The sequence below is a fragment of the Rhyacophila brunnea genome, unplaced genomic scaffold, assembly GCF_057557595.1.
Source record: "Rhyacophila brunnea isolate RB1 unplaced genomic scaffold, BYU_Rbru_1.0 scaffold_16, whole genome shotgun sequence".
NCBI classification, from domain to species: domain Eukaryota; kingdom Metazoa; phylum Arthropoda; class Insecta; order Trichoptera; family Rhyacophilidae; genus Rhyacophila; species Rhyacophila brunnea.
Genome location: NW_028232816.1, coordinates 5,986,885 through 6,002,831, shown reverse-complemented (window position 1 = coordinate 6,002,831; position 15,947 = coordinate 5,986,885). Strand labels below are relative to the sequence as shown.

Genomic DNA, 15,947 nt, shown 5'->3' with positions numbered 1-15,947 from the left:
AAAATTTATTACTATTTATTATCTGTTCTGTGTTTATCATGGTGATAAAGAGAAAGGGTCTGCTTAGAGACAACAGAGTTATATGTTGCTTGTTCTAACGCTGGGCTGGCCCTGCATATAAATACATACCTCAAAGTAACAAAAAATGTTACCTATATAATATATAACGTATGCATATATCTCAAAATACCCTTTATGATGTCTTCCATACCTTTTTGACCTAATTGAAATTCTTTAGATTGTGATAACAAACACACCATGCCAATCATCACTCCTATAACAATATTGTATCAGTCGGTTTTGAAGAGATCACTATTGAGAGGTGAACAAATCCATTTGGATAGTACTCCGTTCGGCAACGAAGTTTTCATCAACAGCAGAACCGCCGGAGTGGTCTGCAACACCGTAGGAAAGCAAAACTGTATCGTGCTGTGCGATGCATCATCGGCTCTCTGCTCCGAAGGTGGACCCGGATTCCTCGAGTACAAGTGAGTCTCAAAACTTGAAACCAAATTCGTTTTTGTAATACCCTGTCAAATTGTCACCATAAATTTTATTATAATTCTTCAAATTGGTTTTTGAAACAATCGCTTTTTCATCGTTTACTGCATTATCAAAATATAGTAGGTATATTAAGTAATTACTTATTTCATTTTCGCTAAATCATAATCATTAGCCAGGGTTAGTCGACTGCTGGACGAAGACTTCTCCTAGCTCTTTGAACTCCTCTAAGTTCCTTAACTTTTCACTGCCACGTAAATATGTGGCATTAGTTCTCGACCTAGCCGGTTTTAAACTGACCCTCAGGCCGATGAGTGCCTTTAAAATTTATTTTAATTTCAGATTATAGATGTCAATATAAAGATATCACCAGGACCAACCACAGCTACTAACACAAAATCATATTGTCAATAAATAGTTCTCACTAAAGAGTTTTCGGTAGATCCTCAATCCATACCCGTGCATTTTCATCAGTTTGGTGGTTGGCAGAAACTACCCCAATAGTGGCATTCAAGACGCAGGTCTCAATGATATGCTCAATGATTTAGATTTCTTTACACTCATGAAGGGAGATGGATTCAATCCCCGCTTATGCTTGCTATAGATACACACATTGGGTATGTCAATAGTGTAGGCAGTTTAGGTCTATAATGTATTCGCGGGAGCTTAGGACACCTGGAAGCTCTACCACTGTTCTATCACCAGATGAGGTTTTCTCACCGGTTATATGTAAACTGTACGTAAAACATTTCACCGTGGCACAGTTCGCCATAAGTTTTCTTATCGGAAAGAGAGACCGTATACGGTCTCCAATTTTATTAGATTCAATATGAACATTAATTCAATTTTCATAGCTGATTTTAGCAAAATTCATGAATTCAAGAATGAAAACCTAACCTAACAAATAATCCAGTATATCGACTTTATTCAAAATTTGTTTGCTGCTGGCTTCATTTAAAGTGTAAACCGACAAGAACCGTGTTTTATTTCGACATGAATTTTATATCAGTACTATACGATCCAAAGAGGTTGGACGGTCTTATATTCGGCCATATATTTCCGATACAACATTTCACGGTGAAGTGTGATACGGCGAACTGCATACGTACTAGTTTTCGGACATGTTCCTCACTACGGATGCCTGCCATTTGCAGCGCAAGATTTTACCAGATTGGACTGGTTATTATTAATATACAGTAGAACCTCGATTATCCGGACTAATTGGGGATGAAAATAGTCCGGATAAGGAAAAATCCGGATAATCGAAAAAAAAACTTAATTGACAAGTATATTCAGTATGAATAATTTTTATTTGTCTAGATTTACAATTAAATTATTAAAAAAATCAATTATCTATTTTTGCTTAAAGTAGTGATACACCCCTGTTACAGGCGGGCTTCTCCCGGTGTAAAATAATCATTTAGTAGTCATAAGTCGAAACATAACCCTGACCTCTAGAAACGGCTTCATAAAACATCTAATCTGATTCCTTGCTCAACTACGTAATTTTTTTTTTTTTTATTCATGAGTAAAGGCCTTCGTCCGGTGCGTGAAAATCACTTACTGGGCGGAGGTGTAATTAAGATAGATTTTAAAGTATAAATGATGATGGATGAAAGAGATAATTTTAAGATTAAATATAAGTACTTATTCAAATATAATAAATTTTGCCGCGCTTGCCGGCAACGTTCAAATTTCCACGCGCCTGCGCCGGGGTGGTCCTCATGATTCGTCAAATCAAAAGCATCATGCGATAAAATTTGGCCAATCACGAGAGTCCTTTTTGTTGGACGGCGTGGGTACGCGAAGTTTGAAAAAGAAAAAGAAAGGAGTGAGCGTCCCTTTTCCAACATGTACGGACCTGCGAAACTTATTGTTAAAACAAAATATGTAAACGTGTAAAAAAAAATGTAAAATATAAGATAATACTAAGTTACGCACGAGACAGACGTGGTTTCATTTAATTTCTCCTCAATTTGAAGTATCTTTTTTTTTTATGAATCCGGGGTTCGATGGACACCTGAGCTAGCCGCTGGAACCCCGGGTATCTCAGTAGGTTCTACCGCGTTACTGGAACTTACTAATGGTCTTTTCAAAATTTTGTTCCCTGATTTTTTCAAAGTTGACACATGTAAAGAATTCCAACTATCTGCTGCCATGTAGCAACAATCTTTTAAATTTATTTTCTTGTAGAAGCTGATAACTGTTTCTTTATTATTTTCGTTTGCTAGCAATAATCGTCGAAGTATATGTTTTCTATATAAACGTTTGAATGTTTCAATTACACCCTGATCCATCGGTTGTATTACCGATGTGTCTCTTTCGTCTTTGTATGAACCACATAAAAATACACTCTTCAACTTCTTTATTTCCTGATTTTTTCATAACTTTCCGCTCTGAGCTTCCATCTTCTTACATTAAACAATTAGTAAACTTCATAATAGTTTCACTTTGTTTTTTTATATCCGGGATAGTTGACGTTCCGACACCATATTTATTAGATAGATAACGTCCCGAGTCACCGCGTTTCAAAGCATCGATTATATCCAATTTGTATTTTAATGAAAATAATCCGGATAATCGAGGTTCAACTGGACATCTAATTTACAATGATCAAATTTGTATTAAAGTTTTTTGCCGTTACTCTTTTAATGTTGTTAAACTTGAAGTATGTATTTAAACCTTTCTTTCAGTGGCACGTTATTTGGAATGATCATCTGTAGTCTGTCATGGTGCAGAGGAGAATGGGTAGGTCTTACACTAATGGCCAGCCTTGAGCCTATATTGAAGATATTTATATTCAATGAGGTAACGGCTACCTCTCAGGATTCGTCACTCACCAAAAGCTATCTACCGTTTGAGTCAGTCATAAGTATGAACCTTTTTTTAGCTAATAATAATAATTTTGATTTGTATTATAATAGCACCTGTACGTGTACATGGATTCACTGGCACCAATAGCTATTGCGATAATAAGTGTTTACATGTAATAGTACTGACTGCCTCGCCAAGCTCATTCTTCAAGCGTAAGTGAGATGCGTTGTCATTGTATGGTGCTATTTCATAGTTTGTGAAAATTGGTAAACATCAAAATGTGCTGTGCGGTGTAGTTCGTATTTTTTCCGGCAGGATCGCCACTATCGTTCTACCGTGCACGCATATCGCACACTGAGATCTATAGGATCATAACTGCAAATAACATGATCTTGAGTAATTTGAGTTTGATTGTTAAATAATTAACTACAATTTAATTAATTGCAGTAGACTGGTGAAAGATACGGCGATCTAGCACAATAAATAATATTGTACCAAAGATGAAATATTTTTTAGGCAAAAAGGCCTCATGTAAGATAATACCTCTATATAGCTCTAAATTAAAATTTTAAATACAAAATAACCATGGACACAATTGTGTAGGAGGCCACTGCTTCTAAGTAGCAGTTAATGCCATATAGCATTAAAAAATAGATATTTTTCTATCGAACTGCGTTAATAAGTTATTTTTGGGTTATTTTGCAGTTATGACCCTATAGATCTCAGTGTGCGATAATATATGTTATTCAAGTTCCAACTATCATGTGAAAATTCAGAAGCCGCTGAACTTTTTTGATCCATGCATGTAATCTTGCAACTTACATTTGCATTTTCTTGGTATGGCCGCGATAATACGTACTGTCAGCAGTAAATCCATGCATGTATAAAGGGGTATAATATTATGGAGACTATCAAAACTGGGTTTTTCTATTAAACTGAATTTTATTGAACTGAACAATTTTTCATATGTAGATCTTGGAAATCATTGTTAAAATAAAATTTCATAGTCAAGTTATAATTGATATCAAAGGAGCCCGCTTCTTAAACAAGATTGTAAAAGAAAAAACATTCAATGTTTCAACAGTTTTGTCGGCATTTCAGGGTGTACATATCTGGTTTTGTGCATAGACTAATATTAAATATAATAAACTTATATAAATAAATTTTGTAGCCAAGAATTGTCTACACTGTAGAACGTGTACTCTATTCGTCCTTTTAATCTTTCAGAAAATTCAGTTCAGAATATTATATTCTTTTGACAATAATGTTCGTAAAACTATTTTTTTTAGATGAAATTGACTCCATCGTGGTTCTGGTAAGGTGCGGAGAGTCTTGGGGATCCGGTGTTTCATTAGGAAATGGATATTTTATATCTTGCTCGCATGTTGTCAAATATGTAAGAATATTTTACTTCTATTCCAGTTGTGACTATATTTTCATAATATTTTAGATAGTATCCTTTAATATGTAAATCGTGATTGTCTGTATGTTTTTTTTTTTAGAATAATTATTAATAACCATGTCCTTGCTTTTTCATACAAGGTGGTTGTTAAAAATTTTGAACAAAATTACAAAACACCCAAGCTTTGAGAAAAACACATAAGTATTGTGTCGTCACCGGGAATCGAACCCAGAACTCTCGGGTGGAATTCCAGCGCCTTACGCACTCATCATCTATAGACCATTAGTAGGGGTGCCAAAAAAAAAATTATTGACTGAAACGTCCACAAGATTATATACAACATATAATAACTACTTATATCGTTTTGCTAATCCTTTCACGTGATTTTCGTGTCAGTGGGTCTATTCTCTACTCAAGGCGGTTATCAGCGGCTATTGACGGTAGTTTATCATATTTATGTATTGAGGAAGTTAATTGTTACAATAAGTTAACCGTCCTAACTGTCAAAAAGTGCTATGTTTTAACATCCCTCTCTTGGCTGTGTTAACTTTCAGTGCGAATTAAGACCAGGGGTAGTCAACCTTTTTATACCTACCGCCCACTTTTGTATCTCTGTTGGTAGTAAAATTTTCTAGCCGCCCTACGGTTCCACAGTAATGGTGATTTATAAAGTTGGAAAGTAATTTTACTTTATAATATGTATAAAGCAGAGTTATAGCAAGTTACAATACTTAATAATAATTACTTACCAAATACTTTATGTCAGACTTTCGCTAAGTTTGGCAGAATAAATCTTTATAAAACAACTTACTGTAGTGTTTTTAAAACCCTTACCGCCCACCATGAAAGCTGGAATGCCCACTAGTGGGCGGTAGGGCCAGGTTGACTGCCCCTGGTTTAGACGGTTAACTTATTATAACAATTATAATATCTCAATACATAAATATGATAAACTACCGTTGATAGCTGCCGATATCCGCTTTGTGTATAGAATAGACCCAAATATCTAGTTATTGATACTTTTTTTACTCTCATTGACTGTTCAGATTTGTAGTAATTAAATTTGTTTGGTTTATTATTTGGCAATACAAGACAAACTGTTCTAAGAAATGATGAATGATTTTTGCCGCATTCGACATTGAAACTAGAAAATTGTGTAACTCCAAAAATTTTACTTTACAGGAGAGATAAAAACATTATGGTTTCGTATAGAAATATATGGTTTTGGAGTTAAATCATCCATGATTTAACAATGTTACAATTTTTTGGAATTACATCATTTGCAAGACGGGTAGATTTTAACAATGACTACTAGATGGCATTCAAAATCAATTTTCGATTTAAACAGAGTTACACATTTTTCTAGTTTCAACGACGATATGCCCCATTTGGATTGCATCTAGTTGTCTTGTTTATTGCAATATACAAAGAATGTATTATTTAGAACTTTACAAATTATTTGAAGATACATATTATCACTTAGGTTAATAAATCTTAAATTTGTAGAACCCTGTGAAATTAACATCAACTTTGCCAAAATTAACATCAAAAAGACTCATTTTATAAATTGTTATTTCACGTTGCGAAAGAATATTTCCATGTTACATAGATGTAGGTATCTAATGTTGTGTTATGTTTTCTAACTAATATTTACAGCACAAGAAATACGGGATTTCACTGTTCAGCTGCGGCAAGACTGCAAAAGCGATAGTTCTGTTTCGAACGCATGATGACAAAGCGTACGATTTGGCTTTACTTTATTCAAACCAAACTGCCTTCAAATCGTCAAAACCTGTGATTTTCGCCGAAGCACCTCCTTTCAAAGGTATTCGGTATTTATTGTAGAATAGCATGTCTCCCTTTAGATCAGTGAATCGCCAGTTTGAATCCTGCTGACTGGGCTATATCCAAAGATTTTTGATTGTGACTAAAAAGATCCATATGAAATTTTGTATTAATATTATAAAATAACAAATGTTTTTATTATGGTTAAATTGATAACCATAGGGAACTTAATAATCTGTACATTGACACATTGACATATGGTTTTAATTTGCTATTTTTCCTGATCCAAATAATAATGGTTATAGTCAAATTTTTATAGCATGACACTAACTTACCGAAACGAATGTTGTATCTCTCGTTCATGATGAGACCATCTATAAATAATAAAATATTATACATGATTTCAAATAATGTAGTATCGTATTTTTAAACGTCCATAAATGTTATGTCGAACAATCCGCGGAGGGAAAGTGACAATGGTATCCGTTGTCACAAAGTAACAAACCATGTTGTGATTGCTATTAACTGAATAATAAAATTCCTTTTTCCTTAATAATTGTAATGACATAAAGCATTTTCTAATTGTTTACTATTTTTTTTTTCGACCATGTTCGATCGTAACATGAGTACAGGTTAGTATTAATAGATTTTGTTGTGAGAAATGAATGTCAGCCACTTGCTCAACCTGTTAGGTCCATACTCCGACTCATACACAAATTGAAAAACAATATATGAACTTGCAAGACCCAGGATTCGAATCTGGGACCCACGACGCTATAGGCCGATGCTTAAGCGACGTGGCCATCATGTTTGCATTAAACTATAATATAGTCCTAAATTTGCTTAAACGTTTTTTGCGATTATCTCAAAATGGTTGAATCTGGAAGTTACCAATTTTATTCAAATTAGCCTTAGTGACCCGCTTGTTCAGCTTCACTTTCATAATATATCTAAGCTCTATCTTTAGAAGACAAAATTTTCTTCAGTATTCAATGTTGAATAACGAACGGTAAACATCAGCCCGTGGAGCAATTATGTGACACTTTTCGTAATGTAATCTTTCCGTTTTCAGGTGAAACCATAGTTGCAGCAGGGTTCCCATACTTCAGTGAAAAAAATGTACACAACCTTAGACCTACAATAACAAAGGGGCAAATAAATCGAGCCGTACCCCAAATGATTCAGACGTCTTGCTGCGTCCAATCGGGATGCAGCGGTGGAGCCATCTTAAGATTGTATCGAGAACCGAACAGCCCCCATATTAACTGTCACTTGCTGGGTATAATCGTGTGCAATACTAAAAATGACGAGGACAATACTGCATTTCCATATATAAATATGGCTGTTCCTGTTAAGGTTTTTCAGAAAACTGTTGAAGATTACATGAGAAAACCCTGTGAGTTACTTATTTTCATTATTTTTTTTAATGTATCAAGTGAAACTGGGGAGGGGGAAATAAAGTTGGTACTAATGTCACTAAAAACTGTTTTGTTTTTCGGGGAGCATTGAACTGTGTTATCAGTTTTAGAAGTGCATGCTATGAAAGAATTTCAGATGCACTGTGTTATGCTGTTGTAGTATTGTTTTTAAATAAGTACATATTTTTGTAAAACATCAGAGACATACCGTATATGTAATAATTTATTGTATTTCATAAAACGTGAGTACATACGAATATTTAAAACATTTTCTTCGTCTTGCTTAAATGTCATGTTGTGAAAGTCTTAAATTAATAATTTGTAATGTTCACTATATGTAAAAAATAAATGAAACTTGAATTTATTATTTTTCAGCCACTTCCATTCTGAAGACCCTGGATGAAGATCAGCAGTATGTACAACTACTTTGGAATTTGCAGCAGTCGTCTGACAGCAAATTATGAATTATGAAATTATGAAAAATGTAATACAGTTTACAAAACTGACATTAAGTATAAAGATATCGCATAACTGATAATGTTCGGTAATTTTAGCAGGAAATAAGAGAGAGTGGGGTACATAAACTTAAATTAATGTCAAATTCAAATACATAGGTACCTAGAGTCCGTATTCTTTATGCTGGCGTGCAGTTTTCCCTCCACTTCAGCATCTTAAAACTACATTCCCTCTCGTTCCCTCACATTGAAAACTTTCACTGACAATGCTTTCCGTCCGCGAGCGATGTGACGTGAACGCCAGCTTAAAGAATACGGACTCTACCACGTAATAGCAGTGGTTGATATTTGAATTGAGATTTTTATTGTTCATCTTTCAAGTTTTTCTAAATTATAAATGATTACATAAAGTACAAGGAGTCCTCATTATCGAGTATTCATTATCCGAGTCCCCGCAGGAATTTGCAGGAATATGCAAAAAAAAAACTATAAAAACACTTAAAAAACACAAGCGCAATAGCTCAGTCGTCAACTGTCACTTTCAATCTTTCAATTCCACACTCCTACACTATTTCTATCTTTGCTCACATGTCTTTTTCTTTTCTAAACGTGTCCCAATTAAACACATTTATTAAATAATTTTGATCCCCGTTTTAAACGGATTTGCTTTTAATAGGTATTTTTTCCGTCCTAATTACCCTCGGATAACGAGGACTCCCTATACACAGATTTTTAGGTAGGTACGAGAGGAGTTCCATAAGTTCGCGGAATGGGACAGAAAGAAAAGAATATATTTTATATTTTTATTATTGAATATAATCTCCTCGGACATGAATGCACTTCTTAAATCTATCGATTAATTTTTCTAAACCTTCATAAATATAATTTTCCGATGTGTCTTCAAAATGCTCGTTTACGGCTACCTGTGGGGACTCATCATCATCAAAATGTTTTCCACATAAGTCTTTCTTCAAATTTGTAAACAGGTAATAACCATTAGGTGCTAGATCAGGACTGTAGGGTGGATGAGGCAATTCGTGGAAGTCGCATTTTTTCATAGCAACCATTGCAATTTGAGCCTTATGAACAGGTGCGTTGTCATGAAGTAAGAACAAGCCTTTTGTTTTTTTACCGCTCTTTTTTACTTTAATAGATTCTTTTAAGCGACTTAGAATAATAGCGTAGTACTGTCCCGTGATGTTGGTGCCTTTTTGTTTATTATAGGATTCCTTGTGAATCCCAAAACACTGTTGCCATCACCTTTCCAGCCGAAGGTACGACCTTAATCTTTTTGGGGGCTGAACCACCCTTTTTATGCCACTACATGGACTCCTTTTTAAACTCAGGGTCATAATGATGAACCTACGTTTCATCACCCGTAACAATTTTGTTGATAAGTTCTTCTTGATTGACACTAGACAGCTTTAAAAACTGCTTAGAACATTCGACACGGTAACTAATGGAACTCCCCTCGTACAGTAAAATTTTACTAATTCAGCATTTTAGATGTCCGGCTCATTCAGTAATCCAGCCACAACTCGTGATAATATTTTTATATAACATTCCTCTTTACATTTTCAATTTTTTTCATGCATTCCAGTATGGCAGTACAGGCACCATAAACTTTATATTGATTGATTTACGTTTTGTGCAAACTGTCGCCTTTCAATGTATTCATTTGGTATATATGTTGACAGTATTAATTTTTATTTATTTATAGGAACTCGGAAAGCAAATGAAGCAATGACTGTGTAGTACTTACTGAGAAGAGTAGAAAACATACATGAATGTATCAAGTTATAAAATACCAAAAAAATAATTGTTCTCACAGCGTTGAGGTTATTGTAACATTTAAGCAAAGTCATTTGTTCAAGCAATTCGATCCTTACCTCAAACACACATTTAAAAAACAAGGTGGATTTGGTCCAACTGCATTATTAGAACCCTCATTCTACAGATTTTGAAGCCCTTTTTGAACATAATCATTTTTTTACATTAATATTGTTATTTACTCTTTACATTTCTTCGTTATATTGTTGGTGTTAGTTAGAAATAAGGGGTTTATGGTTTTTATGTGGTTTGGAAAAAATGTTGATGTATTATGTACAGAACTTAAGAATAATTTTAAAATCGCAGAACTTGATGGAAGTTATTTTACTTTCATCTGTACATTTATTTTCAAAACAATATTTCTAATATTTTTTGTGATGCATAACAACTAAGTAATTTAACACTATACGGTCCGCGAATTTTTGCGACGTACCTACACCAATATCCGGTATTTTTAAATGAAAATCAACAAATTTCGATCACGAAGTTAAAAATGCTATAACTTTTGAACCTATTGATATATTTCAATAAAATTTTCAGAAAATACTTAAAATATATCAATGCATCAAATTGTGTCATTTATTTACCACTTGTCAACCTCTGGCCCGCGTTCCATAAAGGTAAAGTATATAATTTGTAAATTTTCGTAAATTGTTTATTATATGTTATTAGATTAGTTCAATTTGTTAAATATACTGTAAAGGAAACAGCCTATTGATATAAAGCAATCACAATATATTATTTTTAATTAAAAAATGTAATAAAATATTCAAATACAAAATGTTTTACACCGCTATAGAATACGTATCAATTCATTTTTAGCGCTACTACTCATATCTCTGATTATCAAATATAATAAAATAACAAAGACTTCACACAAACTGTGAGTGTTTAAAAATAAATGCACATTCATTCCCGAACGAATACTTATTTAGTGATTTATTGGTTTTACGAGTTTTATGGCTGAGGCCTAGCGAAAGAGGCAGTGCAGTGGCGTGCATATTTTCGCGTAAATTTAATTAAATAAAATGCACGCATATACATTCCCACCGCTTATTACAATTTGGTATTTTTGTAGGAATCAAGACAATCCAATAACAGTGCAGAGGCGTGCGTAAAAAAATCATAAAACAAAATCTAAGAGCAATAAATTGTAAAACAAACATCCATATTCCACAAAAATATTTGAATCAACACTCAATCTTATGGATACCTTTAGATAACTGGCTAGGCATGAAATAATTATTGGCACATAATAATATAGTGTACGAGTAGATTTAAAACAAATTAAACACTAAAACTGAAATTATTTGAAATAGTTTATAAAACTATGAATGTAAATGAACTAACAACTAATACACTTTTTTAAATGATACGAAAAAAAGCAATTACCAATATGTAGATGTAGAGGTACTTTACACTCTTTGGACATGTAAATAGGTTCTTTTCGAAGTTTATGTGAGGAACACACTTTACACTTTCTTCTTAAACGTTTATTAGTTGCGGAAATCCCCGGAAATATTTGATGTTGTTTTACACTGCCAGAGAGTCTTTGTAATGAAGTAGGTGAACTGGTTTTATGGGTTGAATCTGTATCAGAAGATGTAGAAGGTGCATGCGTTTCCGCAACATCAATTGATTCAGATGTCTGTATATCCTCGATCCAAACTTTATGTTCAACAAAAAATCGTGAAATTTCATTTTTCATTATAAGTGAAATGTAAATAACGCAATATTTGAAAAACCGCTTACGTGGAATAAGTGGATTTGTCGGCCAATAAGAATGAGTCGCTTTTCTGACAATGCCCATTATTATCACCAAACCGAACCACTTTTTCAACTCCGACATGGTTATGTCCACACATTTTTTAGATTTAGCTTTAGGACTTAAATTATCAGTGTCAAATGTTACTCTTGATAATCCTTCAAATGGCTTGTTCTCTCTCGGCGGATCATCATCGTTCCATCATTGTCGGCCTCAGTTTCTGAATCCTCAGAATCACTCGCAAAATATGTTGTACGTGGGCGTGTTCTCAAAGGAGCAAATGAGTCTGTTTCAATATCACTAAAATCTCCGATATCTTCACAGTCACTGGGAATATCTGACATACAATCCGCATAGTTTTCCTCTAAAAACGATTGGTCCTCCATTTTAAAAAGTTTTTTTGGAGATAAAACTAATAAAAAATATATATCCTAGCTAAAATATACTTAGATTAATTATTTTTTCAATGAAATTAGTGCAACAAATATAAATAATAATAGCTATTATTTATGCAGTTACACAAGCAATAACCTCCCGAAAAAAGCGAACGAAAATAACGCGATACAAGTTCACATTTATAACTGTTCTCATTTTCAAGTTAAAATTTCTATCATGGATGATGAAGCATGGTGGACGTTTCATGGGTAGTAAACCATTAAAGACAAAATATCAAATAGCACGCAATTTCATAGCTAAAAATCGCGTTCATTTTTTTTAAAAAAGAATGCAGGTTCATAAATGGTTGACTGCCACTGAAAAGGGTCGACAATTAAATTTCGAAGTTGAAGTGACGACACTGGAATATAATGCTTCAAATACACTCTATGACGATTGGTCATATATATGTCGAAAAACCCGTTTCTTATGTTGGCGTCCTGTGTCATAAGGTGTCACAGAGTGTAAATACGATGTCATAGCTGTCATACAATATGTATGTATAAATGTTGGAATGGCATAGATTTGATCATAGACACTAAAACGCTCTTAGCATATATGTGCCCGATCGTCATATAGTCTATTTGAACCTTAACATTGAGTGTTTATTACCTTTTTTTGTTTATGTCTCGTGATTCACCCGCCTAGAAACGGGCTTGTAACTAATTAAAAAAATGGTATAGGTACAAAAAAATACTGAATGGTATTACGTCCGCCATCTCTGTAAAAACACCGAAATATTTTTTTTTCCATCGTGATTTTACTTCTTGCACATGTCATTCAACCATCTGTCGATAGATCTTGCAACCAAATATTAAATTTAATATTTATTTTTCACAGTAAAGATATGCGTAAGTTAAAACGCCACGTCGGCGTCACCGGACCGTAACGTTCGGCTCGCTAAGGACGCCAATGTGGCGTTCCCGGACCGTAAAGTGTTAATTGCAGACTGGTATGTATTATAGATTTATGTGTTTTTTATTTACCTAGTTAAAAAAACCCTGCATGCATTGTGTCTATTGAAGGTGAAATTGTATAAATAATTATTAAAATATACATATCCATTACTGTTTTGGTTACATATCGTCGGTATAGTGGCAGAAGACGATAAGTCAAAAATTGGCTGATTTGAGTTATGAATGCAGAATGATAAAGTTTAACACGCTCTATCGTCTGAAAAAACAAGCTCCGCCAAAATCCATGTAGTTGTGACATAATTTAAAGAATTCAATACGTATTAAGTCACTTTCTTTCATACTTCATAGTGGCAAATAACAATAAGATGACTTAACGTTATTTGGCTTCAAGCTTCTAGTCACTTGTCCGTTATTTATATTGACTTATTGTCTATGCCACACACAGCTTGCAACCATTTGACAGTTGGTTCTGAATGTTGACGTTTCGCGCGTATTTATATATCTCATATTTTCTACAATAGTGCTTGTAATCTATTGTATAATCGTTTTTATCGACGTGTATAATTTAAGATTGGAAAATATTATGTTTCTGTATGGGCAACAGAATAAAATAAGGGAGCATGTAAAAGGTAAGCAACTTAATTCAACATAACCTCAAAATGAAGTTTGCTCTACAATTATTGATTATTTGTGTACTGATATCACGTTTCTATGGCGTATTTTTATGTAATCGAAAAGACATCCTTACTAACGCATATGTTTTATTTATATTTTAGATGATGCGCACCAAAGTGATGTTGTGGATGGAGACAATATTAATAATGTCTGGGACTCACAATTGTACTCGGTCAAAACCAAATGCCGCCTATTTGACGCTTGCATGCTGACGGTGCTGCTTTACGGTAGCGAATCATGGCACCTTACGAAGGCTCAGAGCAACCGTATACTGAGCTTCGAAAACAGATGTTTGCGACGAATACTGGGTGTGCGGTTGTATGACTTGAGGATCGAGGAGATAAGAGAATGCACCAAACAGCTTCTCATCACGCTGAGAGTGAAGAGGCGACGTTGGACCTGGCTTGCCTGTTCTTCAAGCCGACCGGATTCCGGTGACCTGGAAGGCCGCTAAATACAATCTACAGAGTGTATACGGCGGAGCTACGGGATGCTAGTTTGACCTGGAACGAAGCAAGAAGACTGGCGAGCGACAGGGATTCTTGGAGGCGCCGCGTGGTGTCCATATGCTCCAGTTAAGGGGCGCATATGGCTAAAGAAGAAGACTATGGTGGTTGTATGTCGCTGTTGTTCGTTATTTGGAAGAATTGATTTTATTAACCCCTGTTACCCAGGATTAAAAATTATATCATAGATTACAATCTCTAATTAGTACCAATTCATCAATTCGCAATAAGACGTCCACAGACAGACAATCAGTGACGGTAACAAATTATTAACTAACAACTCGGTACATACTACGTCAAAATGTTGTTTTATTCCTTTTCTGTAATCGAGACCTTGTGTGGTACACTGAATTCATTAAAAAAAATCATGTGGTCATTATGTGCAATTGATATTTCCGTATATGACAAAAAAGATTTGTTTGTCCATATATTAAAAGACTCAATATCAACGTTTCTAAAAGACAATTAGGTAAGTACACGTTACATAATGAATCATCGAGCTACCTCGGTTAATATGAACTTTAAGACGGAAAAATGAATCATCAAACAATCTTGAAAAATAGTAATATTTTAGTATTTACTTGGGCAGAACTTCTCAACTGGCGTGCCGCAAATTTTACGTACAATAATTTAAGGGCAAATATCGCAATAGTCTAACAAAGGTGCTTCTAAAATGAATTTTGTATAAAAACATTAATTGGACCGGTCCACCGCCATCTTTAGATTAATAAAGCCTGAGCATAACTTTTTGCACAATCAACGAGTGGTCCACTTTTCAGCTGTAAAAATCAGATCCCTGATTGCTTGACATATTGATTCGCTCTTTCTCGTTTCAAATTGAATTATAAAACATTCTCAAATCAAATATATTAATAAATTATAAATAATATAATATATTCCTGTTATTCATCGGCTGTCAAAGTCAGACTAGTCCTTCACACAAAAACCGGTGGTAATATCGATTTCCAAAAAATATGTAACATTTATTTATGCATTACATTTGTAGAAGGTGTGTTAATGCTAGTGTATTATTTATCATGTAACTTATCTATTCAAATCAAACCATTCATGTGTGAACACGACTGACGCGTCAGTATGAGCACTCTATAGAACAATGACAGTTCATACATAGACAACAACGGGAGGAGCGGAAAAAGTAGGACCAGTCGTTGTGAATGTATCGGCTTTCTACTCGAGGAAGAGCTTTGAGCGCAAAGGGGATTTTATTTTAAGGAATGCAGACAGTGCTGTTCCAAAAACCCAAAGGGTACGAATTGCTGACGGCAAACTGCGCAAGGACTCAAAATCATACCAATTTTATCAAAAATTGCCAAATTTCTTTCTTAAATCTCCATACCGTTTATCCACCTGTTAATCGATGTTTCTAATAAATAAATTAAATACTGTTCTCGAACCCTTCGAGGTTGGCTATGATGAAGCGGAA

General features: G+C 34.2%; 1 protein-coding gene across 5 annotated transcripts in view; it reads left to right on the top strand.

Moving 5' to 3' along the window:
- The window catches only part of LOC147074266 (peroxisomal leader peptide-processing protease), a 70,035-nt gene that overhangs the window by 52,552 nt on the left and 1,536 nt on the right, over nucleotides 1-15,947 (top strand). For 3 of the 5 annotated variants that reach the window (XM_085944056.1, XM_085944055.1, XM_085944058.1), the window contains 6 exons: nucleotides 239-488; nucleotides 3,195-3,373; nucleotides 4,605-4,711; nucleotides 6,374-6,542; nucleotides 7,575-7,898; nucleotides 8,296-8,851. In XM_085944056.1, coding sequence (XP_085800182.1) covers nucleotides 239-488; nucleotides 3,195-3,373; nucleotides 4,605-4,711; nucleotides 6,374-6,542; nucleotides 7,575-7,898; nucleotides 8,296-8,384 — 1,118 coding nt within the window. In that variant the 3' untranslated portion in view covers nucleotides 8,385-8,851. Of the gene's footprint in view, nucleotides 1-238; nucleotides 489-3,194; nucleotides 3,374-4,604; nucleotides 4,712-6,373; nucleotides 6,543-7,574; nucleotides 7,899-8,295; nucleotides 8,852-10,095; nucleotides 10,910-15,947 lie in introns of those variants that run through there. The other 2 variants (XR_015070317.1, XM_085944057.1) reach the window with 2 other exon arrangements.